The sequence below is a fragment of the Garra rufa genome, chromosome 23 (genome assembly GCF_049309525.1).
Source record: "Garra rufa chromosome 23, GarRuf1.0, whole genome shotgun sequence".
Taxonomy (NCBI): Eukaryota; Metazoa; Chordata; class Actinopteri; order Cypriniformes; family Cyprinidae; genus Garra; species Garra rufa.
Window position 1 is genome coordinate 1,052,497 of NC_133383.1, and position 10,946 is coordinate 1,063,442.

A 10,946-nucleotide genomic window follows, 5' to 3' on the forward strand; every position below is an offset into this window, starting at 1 on the left:
TTCTGCTCCCGAGGCTGTTTTCACAGTGAACAGTGACTGATATCAGCAGGAAAAGAAAGAAAATATTAGCCAAACACAGTGAAAATGCACTAGAAACATATTATAATATTTTCCAAAGCAGCCCTCAATAAAAAGGCAACAAAAGCCTTGTTTGATAAAATGCCTTTTGTCACAAAGTGACACTTTCTATTCAATCTGACTGAATGAAGATGAAGCCGTTTAGAACTTCATTCGGGGGTTTGGCTTTTAAACACAATGAGAATTTGAGTTTTTAATTCAACTTTATAACTTACACCACAATTCAAAAGTACGTTTTTTCAATAAGAAATTAACACTTGTATTCATCAAGGATGCATTCAAGCGATCAAAAGTGACAAAGACATTTAGAATGTTGCAAAAGATTTCTATTTCAAATATGAGCAATATGTCCATCTGAACGACTACTTGTGTGATATTTGGCTGCTTTATAATCAAAATCAAGCCTGTTTTGATTATACTCTGCGGTCTAAAGAAAACCTCATCAGTGCATGATGTACTTTGTCTTTTCCATACTATTTATTCATCAAGGATGCATCAAATCGATCAAAAGTGTCTGTAAAGGCATTTATAATGTTCTATAATATTTCTATTTCAAATAAATGCTGTTATTTAGAACTTTCTATTCACCTGTGAATCCTGAAAAATAAAACTAATCAGTTTCCACAAAAATATGAGCAGCAAATCAGCATATTAGAACGATTTCTGAAGAATCATGTGACACTGAAGACTGCAGTGACGATGCTGAAAAATCAGGTTTGATCGCGGAAATAAATTACATTTTAACAGATATTCACATCAAAAAGATCTGTTTTAAATTGTAATAATTTTTCAAAATTTTACAGATTTTACTGTATTTTTGATCAAATAAATACAGCCTTGGTAAGCAGAAAAGACGTCTTTCATAAACGCTACAACCCCAAATTTTTAAACACTCTCTCCCAGATGCAGAATGTGTGAAAGAGGCCTTAGAAAAGCGTAAGATCTCTTTGAACGGATGCTAGCTTGATAAATACAGTACCCATGAATGATTGAGAGGATCCAGTGACACCAGCAACGCTTAAACCTGTGACCCACACAACCTTACTTACTCAGCCGCTTCAAGAGTCCTATCTCAGCACAGGCAGCTGAAGGTGTGCAGGCTGAAGGTGCGGGTCGTATCCTCGTCCCAGCATGCGCTCCTTGATGCAGGGCGGGTGTATCTCGCTGATGAGGCACTCCAGAGACTGCAGGCTGCTGCTGAGGACCGACGGCTGGCACAGGCTCTTCCCGGGCGGCCCGCAGCACAGGTACGGCGCAGGTTGTCGGGAGTGCGGATGGAGGCGCGGGGCCAGCTCCTGAGGGTTGTAACAGTCGCTATTCGGTGTGGCAAGCACGCTATTCCAAGCGGGAGCGAAAAACTGGCCGACCGAGAAGTCGGCGTGCATCGCAGGGGACGACGTGACCTTGTCTAGAACGGTTAGACTGGGAGGGTGAGATCTGTAGGAGACGTCGGGCGAGCGACTGACGACGGCTCCGCTCCCACTTCCGCTTCCGGCGGCGTACACGTGCGGATAGTGCCGCTGCGCCCAGTAATCCGAACCGGCCACGTCCGCACTTTGAGTTGGCAGAACGGCTCCGGAATAAGCCAGAGCGCTCTGGGCGAAATTTGAGTCGGCGCACGACGCGGCCAAGAACGAAGGACTGGATTGGACGTTGGATGGACGGCTCATGTGATGCACGACGCCGTGGGACACGACGCCATACGGCTTCTGACGATGCCTGCTGCTGCTGGGTGGCGCATATGGAGCCACTGCCATTTGGACTGGCGATAGCTTGGTCCGTTTTCCATCGGTGCTCTTTAAGAGGCCTTTGGCCGCAGTGGAGGTCTTGACGATCGCCAGCAAACCTTGGTAAGCGCCGGCGTAGGGGTGCGGGTAGGCGCCGAAGCGCTGGCCGCTGGTGTCCAGGCCATTGACTGTCCTGCTGATTTGCTTGTGCTGCGGGACTCTGATGTTCGTGGGGAAGATTTTGATTGAAAGCGGGCTCTCGGCAGTCCTTTGCGCGTAGGCGTCCAGTTCGGCCGCGGACGGGTAGCGAGGGGAGCAGGTGGAGATCGGCTCACCTGTGGACAAGGAGAAAACGGCATGAATAATTGTTCTCATTGGCGGCGGCGAAATTTGACAGGTAAAGTTGAGCGAAAGACACTAAGAATACTGTGTTATATTTAGGGTTGTTCCGATTCCGATACTAGTATCGGAAATGCCGCCGATACCACAAAAAAATCTAGCATCGGAATCGGCGAGTACTTGAAGCCACGTACCGATCCGATACCATCTTTTTTCTTTCCCGCTAGTAAATCGGAAGCCAGTTCTTCAGCGCGGCTCAGAATGCAAACACAGGGAATAGTGCTGTGTTGCCACAAGCAAGTTAGCAACCACTGCTTAGAGCAGCGAAGAAGAAATACAAACGTGCTAGCAGTTTGTCCGCTGTTTGGCAGTATCTCAGACTGGACCAACCAGCCAGTAAAACGGCGGCATGTCTCATAGGGCTTTATGATTTCGGCGATGCGGAAAACACGGACGGAATCGCGGAATCCAGTCTAAATGGAATTTACAGTTTAACGCGGAACGTCAAGGAATTTGTCAAAGTTTGATGCATTAATCAAAGGTAGTTCATTACACTTAAATCAAATCGTGATATGGACTAATATTAAGCCGAAAACCGACTGTTTGAATATGAACTATGCGTGTCTCTGTGTTAATGAATGGTACAGGCGCATGGATTTGTTTACTCCTTGTACTGAAGCGCGCGGGACACTTGCGGTAATATTAAAGGGCTCCAGACTGTGACCATTTTTTCTGCCAGTGTTACTAATTTTCGTGAGCGGTCACACTGGCGTGACCACCGCGTTGTTCAACTCATAAGCTCTGCCATTTCGGTTTCAGATAAGAAACATAAAACGGCACGCGAAACGAAAGTGAAACTAACACGATACGTTTATCAGCTTGGACTGCAACGCAAACAAACTTTCACAAACCCCGAACAGCTTTATTCGGGAGCCAACGTTGATTTTGCAACACTGTTACTGCTGCGAGATGCAGTGAGGAGCGTTTGAAAATGCCGCACAAAATCTGGCCAAAATTCTCTGTTATAAACAGGGCTGATGTACGTCAGAAAACCAGATAACTAATGCTAACTATATAAAAAAAAAAATTACTGTCAAATGTATGTCAGATAATAAAAATACTCTAGTTCACTGTATATATCACTGTATGTTTGTTTTATCAAGGGATAAGTCTGAAGCACACCATAAAACAATTTATTAGTATTATCTACAGCTGTATATACAATTACAGACCCAGGTATCGGATTAGTACTCGGTATCAGCCGATACCCCGAGCCCAGGTATCGGAATCGGTATCGGGAAGGAAAATGATAATGATAAGCAGCTCGTAAACCTCCGCTGAAGCTCATTTTATGTGTGCTATATATAGGTGGACACTCTTGAGACTCCTCTACTGCCTCGTTCTCATCAGAAAATGAGAAAAATAATAATCACAACATCGTAAATAATGATAGCAGCATGAACATTCAGTTATATATTATTTAACAACATATCATTTAAATCCCAGGAGAGAACCTGCATAGTTGTACATTTAAATGCTGACAGCTAAACGCTATGTTTAGGCTAACGTTAGCTAGCTAGCAATACTTCTCTTCAAGGACATCTTAATTGTATTCTTGATAATCAGTACCTTGCCGTCATAGTCATGAACACATTTTTAAAATCTTGCTTTAAAATATTATCATTATTATTTTTCAACTCTACAGCTGTGCAATAAAATTAACTTCAAAGAATCGCTTTTTATTCATAAAGACGACAAGGAAAAAAATGTCTTTTCACAGAAAACATCTTTTTTTTAAGATGAAAATGACATGAAATTAACACTATAACCTGAAGATGGCAGCAGAGGATCAATCATTGGCTGCAGCTCCCAAGTTCTTTCAAGACGTCTTGCTTTTCGATTTATAATAAAATTACTAGTATGACAAATTGTAGTACTTATATAATAATACTAATAAAATGAATAAATAAATGCGATATAAAAGTAATATGAGTGTACGCTGTTACATAATGGATGCTTTAGACCATGTTTATTATTAACACTATGTTCGCAAAACAATTTGCTGAACAATTATTAACTTCTCAGGTTTAAAACGTCCTTTTTTAACGATAGTACAAAGCATATATCAGATGTTTTTTGATCTGATACCTGCTCTTTGTCTCTCAGGTGTAAATCACTAAATAATAATGGCCACTGTCACTCCTTCGCATACAGCTTTCTATCACAAAACATTATATCAAGATTGTGTTTTCTGTGAATGAATAAGCAGGACGATTTTCACATCATTTTGAAGTAAATATTTTACAAGACTCTTGATTTAGTCTTGTTTAGGACTAATTAGTATGGGTTTTATAGCCTTATTTTAGCTACATTTGTGACCCTGGACCACAAAATCAGTCTTAAGTAGCACAGGTATATTTGTAGCAGTAGTCAATGCATTGTATAGGTCAAAATTACAGATTTTTCTTCAATGCCAAAAATCATTAGGATACGTGAAGATGATGTTCCATGAAGATGTTTAGTAAATTTCCTATTGTTAATATATCAAAACTATTTTGGATTTTTGATTAGTAATATGCATTGCATTGATTAGCAATATCAAGAACTTCATTTGGACAACTTTAAAGGCGATCTTCTCAGCATTTTGATTTTCTTGCACCCTCAGATTCTAGATTTTCAAATTGTTGCATCTCAGCCAAATATTTTAGAAAATTGACCCTAATGACTGGTTTTGTGGTCCAGGGTCACATTTATTTTCCCAAGGGCACACAAATCCATGTTTGCTGGCATTTTACCCAGCAAACACCCTCAATGGATTACAAGTAGCATCCGTTAAACTCTCCGCAGAAAAACAATGTTTCCAATTTGAGAGCACGCTGTCCGACGAAGCGCTTCGTGCCGGAGGTGTTTCGCAATAAATATGGAAGAGTGATGAATACCGGATGAGTTAAAAATGATCAGACGTCACACAAGAAAAATCGTCCAATAAAAATGAAGATATTGGAGCGTCTGCGTCGCTCTCCGTCTCCTTATTTCCTTGGCTGGCTGTTCATCCTCAGACATCTGCATCTCTCTAAAAACTCATTTCGTGGAGGGAGACACCTCAGGCAATGTTTGATCAGTGCATTATGAAATTAATTTGGTCTTTCTTCAGGACAAAATTGGATTACCTTGGGAAATCAAGAGGGGGAAATAGAGATGAGGAGGGGGATGGGAAAGGAGCTAATTTTGTTTCTTGTGGCTTGAGTGGAATTCATTTCATGGCGTTTGGATGTGGGATCCACTCAGCTGGAGCTACAATGCTAAACAAGCAGCAAATTGGAAACAGCTTTATATATGCTTGTGATGCCATCTTAGTGCCACAATAAATGTAAGCCAATATCATTGGCGGCCAATTTTGAGATGTCTACAATCGCAGTGGCTTTCAAATGAAAGCGGGACCTAGGGCCAGAAGTGTACGGGGAAGCAACGCCGACAAACCGAGATTGGATTTAACCACCATTATTCAGGCAATTTCATGGCTGTTTAGCTTCCTGCAACACAAGGAAGGTGGAAAAAACTGCTCCATTTCAGAGCAGTAAATCTTCTGGCGGAAAATACGGCTGAAATGACACCTTTATGGAATTTCTGACATGAAAAGCAAAGTGCTGAAATTAAGGCCGATTACGCCGCTGTCAATCAAAATCATTCGGCGGCGGACGACTGAAGGATCTCGACGTGAGAAACACAAACAGTCCCCACAGCCGTTTTAAGCTTCTGTCACGCGATGCCGAGCTCACGTTGTTCCCGTTTCGGGATTGATCTGGGACTTCATTTCATTCCAGGCCCACAATGAGCCCCCAACTGTGAAAATGATTCAATCTACAAGATCCATCTCATAAAGGAAATAAATTGAGTGTTTAAAATGAAGGGAAGAGCAGAGGTGGAGCGGCCCGCTGAGCCCACCGGGGTCACCGAACACAATGAAGCACCAGAAACACTGGGGACTGAGGGAAACTTGAAGAAAAATCAATCAAAAAGAGATGGTGGAAAGGAATATGTTTGAAATTGAAGGCAAAAGTGGCAGTGCATTCAAAATGCTTGGGTTTTTTAGCATTTTGAAAGGATGGACAATCATAAAAAACTACAAACCAATTGGTCTAACCAATCATTAATGACTTCCTGTGTTGACATAGAATCAAAACAGCAAGATTACTCTCAGAAAATATGCAAGAAAGAAGTATAACAGCTATCACTATAGGGCAGGGCATCTTTGTACCTAGTTTTCCCCTAAAATGTGCATATTAGCACCTTAAGGGTGCATATTACTACTCTAAACTAAAAGTTGTTTATTGTCATTCAAGGTTCCAAAAATAAAGGATCCAAAAGAGTGTTTTTGCACTGACGCCATTAAAGAACCATTTTTGGTTCTGCAAAGAACCTTTCAGTGAACAGTTTTTAAAAGAATGATTTTAAAGAACATTTCTGTATTTCAAAGGTTCCATGGATGTTCAAAGTGCATGAAGAACGTTTAACATCCATTTCCAATGCACAAAAGATTGTTTATAGTGGAAAAAAAGGTTCTTTGGATTATTCAAATGTTCTTTACATTAAGAAAAACTGGTTCTTTTGAGAACAGACCAGTGAAAGGTTCACTGAGGAACAGTGTTGGGGAAAGTTACTTTTAAAAGTAATGCATTACAATATTGAGTTACTCCCTAAAAAAGTAACTAATTACTGGGCAGGGCTTGCTTGTTTGATTTTAATATTTAAAAAAAAAAAAAATGTAAAAGCCTTTTCACACCAAAAGCCTCTTTAGAGAAAAGTACATTAATGACTATACTGTAGACTGCAGAAGAAAAAATGCAATAAAAGCAGCAATAAAAAAAATGGAAAACAAATGTTAGATTATCTTGAGTAATTTTTGCTTATTAGTATGGATGAACTGGATCATCGAAGGACTGCAGCAAAGACATCTGTTAATAAAATGGGATTAAAGGATATTTGCATTATTTAATTATTGCAGGTTTGCGAGTTAAATTTCACAGTTTTTATTCATTTTGAGGAATACTGTATTTGTTTTTTTAGTGAGTGAGATGAATTAATGCATGTTCACATTTATTCTAGAACTAAAGTAACATCTTACAATTTCTCTCAACATGGGGACAGGAGAGCTTTTAATCAATAAATGGAGGAAAAAAGTAACTGGCGTGACTTATTTGAAAAAGTAACTCAGATATTTTCTTGTCAATTAAAAAGTAATGCGTTACTTTACTAGTTACTCGGAAAAAGTAATTATTATTCTGCAAGTTGTGTTACTTGTAATGCGTTGAGGAACCCAAAATGAATCTTCAGAGAACAGTTTTTTCTTCAGCTCTTCAGAAACCATCTGTGAACTGGTGCTTCCAATCCTAGAAACCAATATGCTGAACCTTAGACAGCTAAAAAGTGTTTCTGATTAACAATACAAACAAAAAATATTTGATTTCTCACAGAAAACGGCATTTACATACTGGTAATTCTGAGGCCAGAAATCAATATACTGATCTGAAGAACCAACAGAGGCTCTCCAAAGAACTATATAGTAACTCAAGAACCCTAGTTAGGCTAACTTGGTTCTTGAACAAGAACCTACATTGGCTCTCTAAAGAATCATACACTTTTAAAAATAAAGGTTCAAAATGGGGTTTTCACATGTCATGGAAGAGCCATTTTGGTTTCCCAAAACCTTCAATTTTTCTAATGTTGAAAAGCATTTTGATAATCTAAAGAACCTTTTGATTTCTTCCATTTGAGTTCTTTATGGAACCGTCAACGCCTATAAAAAAAGCTTCAATGTCTGTTTGTATCACCTTTAATGGGGAAATAAGGTATAAGATTGGCACTTTTATTTCTCTTTTTTCATTACATGTGACCCTGGAGCAATAGCCCACAATGCATTGTATGGGCCAAAATTATAGATTTTTCTTTTAGGTCAAAAACATTAGGATATGAAGATCATGTTCCATGAATACATTTTGTGCATTTCCTACCATAAATATATCAAAATGTAATTTTTCGTAGTAATATGCATTGATATAAACTTCATTTGGACAACAAAAGGCAATCTTCTCAATATTTTGAATTTTTTGCACCCTCAGATTCCAGCCAAATATTGTCCTATCCTAACAAACCAAAGCTTATTTATTTAGCTTTCAGGTGATGTATAAATCTCAATTACGAGAAATTGATGGTCCAGGGTCACATACAGCAACTCAAGAACCCTAGTTAGGCCCTAATTAAGAGTTTAGCTCTCTGAAGAATCATACACTTTTTTAAACAAAGGCTTCAAATGGTGTTTTCACATGCCACTGAAGAGCCATTTTGGTTTCACCAAACATTCTAGTCAGCAGTTTTTAGAAAGAACTATTTTTCTTAGTGTGAAAAGCATTTTGATAATATTGAGAACCTTTAGTGCAATTAAAAATATTCCATTGTTGTTAAAAGTTCTTCATGGAACCATTAATGCCAATAAAGAAGCTTTATTGTCAAGAGTGGTAGGTACTAATATGCATGTTTTATGGCTAAATAAGGGACACGATTGGCACTTTTATTTGTCTGACAATTTCTTTTGACACATTAAATGACTCTGGAGCACATTTGTAGCAATAGCCAAAAAAAACATTGCATGGGTCAAAATTATCGATTTTTCTAAGTAATATGCATTGACAATAACTTATTTTGGACAACTTTAAAGGTGATTCCAGATTTCCAAATAGCTGTATCTCAGCCAAATATTGTCCTATCCTAACAAACCAAAGCTTATTTATTCAGCTTTCAGATGATGTATAAATCTAAGTTTTGAAAGATTGATGCTTATGACTGGTTTTGGAGTCCAGGGTCACAAATAGTAACTCAAGAACCATAGTTAGGCTTAATTGGTTCTAGAACAACAACAAAGAATTTTTGGCTCTATAAATAATCATGCACTTTTAGAAATAAAGGCTTTAAAATTGGGTTTTCGCATGTCATAGAAGAGCCATTTTAGTTCCCCCAAACCTTCTAGTCAGCAGTTTTCAGAAGGAGAAAAAAAAAAAAAAAAATTATATATATATATGTATATGTGTATATATATGTATGTATATGTGTGTGTGTGTATATATATATATATATATATATATATATTTTTTTTTTTTTTTTTTTTTGTGAAAACCATTTTGATCAAGAACCTTTAGTGCAATTGAAATTTTCCATGGATGTTAAAAGTTCTTCAAGTAAACCATCAATGCAAATAAAGAAGCTTTATTGTCAAGACTGCATGGTACTAATGTGCATGTTTTATGTGTAAACAATGTATAAATAAGCCTTCCATTGATGTCTGGTTTGTTAGGATAGGACAATATTTGGCTGAGATACAACTACTTGAAAATCTGCAACCTGAGGGTGCAAAAAAATCTAAATACTGAGAAAATCGCTTTTAAAGTTGTTCTTAGCAATGCATACTACTAATCAAAAATGAAGCTTTGCCGTATTTACAGTAAGAAATTTATGAAATATCTTCATTGAATATGGAACATATTTTTGGCATAAAAGAAAAATGGATAATTTTATCTCATACAATGTATTTTTGGCTATTGCTACAAATATACCCATGCTACTTAAGACTGGTTTTGTGGTCTAGAGTCCCAAATGGTTTGTAAATAGCCAATAGGCTTTAGTTTTAGATGAATATCAACAGCAAACAATGATTTAGAGAGCATTTGGCTGAAAGAACATAAATGTACAGTCAGGAAAGGAGAAGCTCATCGTTGAACCAACATGTTCCTTCAATGAAGTCAAAGTAGTTGGAGATAATTAGCATCTTGACCTTCAGTAATTATCCACATAGTGCTCACTAACCTTCCAGCTATAAATACACAGCAATCAAGCAGCACAATTAACTCAACGCAAGCGTGCATCTGATGTTCACATGTTTCTCAGCTCGAGAACGTGACGCCGTCCATCCTCTGAAGCCTTCCATCAAACTCACTCTCATTACATGAGGACGAGGGGCTCTGAAATCTCAATTAACACGCTGCTAATTAACTGCACACATGATCAGATACGGACTGAACTCTTAAAGTAGGCCAAAAGAACAAACCACCGCAGAGAAAGGAAAGCGTGGGGGTGTTTTGACAGATGGACTCGTTCATTAGTCGACGAGAGCTGCTCAAACGGAGAAGAACTGAGAGGAACGAGACGAGCAGATGGTGGAGATCTTTCAGCTTGACCTCTGGACGCTCTCCATCTCCTCACAAACGCTCTCAGTCAGCGTTAGACGTCTAATCTGCTCCCCGTGGTCTCGGTTAACACAGTCCTGCCGGATCACAGACCAGATCTCAGCCTTTCCTGCTTCTGTTAATCAGTGATTAACGCCAACGGATGACAATTATTAAGTTGGCTTGAGAAAGCCTTCGTACTGAAATGCCATTTAATCTTAATATTCTTCTTCTTCTGAGACTAAAAGGATCAACTCTAACTCCTCCTAGAGCTTTAACTCTACAAACTCCAAACTCAGCCCAGATCTTCAGACTGATCTCATCTATCAACTTGCTAATCATGTTAGAATCATGCCACAACATGCTAGCAACTTGAAAATGATGGTGACAATATTATTGCTTAATTAGACAAATAAAAAAGGAAAATATTAACATAAGCATAAAGCAAATGCTTGAATGAATGCATAAATGCTCCAAAAAATGCATACATGCTCAAATAAAAGCTTAGATGCTTAAAATAAATAAAAATAATTTTTTTAAACAAACTAAATGCACAGATAAATGTTAAAATAAAAAAAATGCATAA

General features: G+C 38.4%; 1 protein-coding gene across 1 annotated transcript; it reads right to left on the minus strand.

The window, feature by feature from the left end:
• Positions 1–924: 924 nt before the first annotated feature.
• LOC141299810 (protein FAM222A-like) lies at positions 925–10,137 on the minus strand. The gene is made up of 3 exons (XM_073830180.1): positions 10,132–10,137; positions 10,002–10,008; positions 925–2,140 (listed from the first exon to the last, which is right to left on the minus strand). Exons 1-3 carry the CDS (start codon positions 10,135–10,137, stop codon positions 1,146–1,148), a joined length of 1,008 nt encoding a protein of 335 aa, XP_073686281.1. The 3' UTR covers positions 925–1,145.
• Between the last annotated feature and the right edge of the window lie 809 nt (positions 10,138–10,946).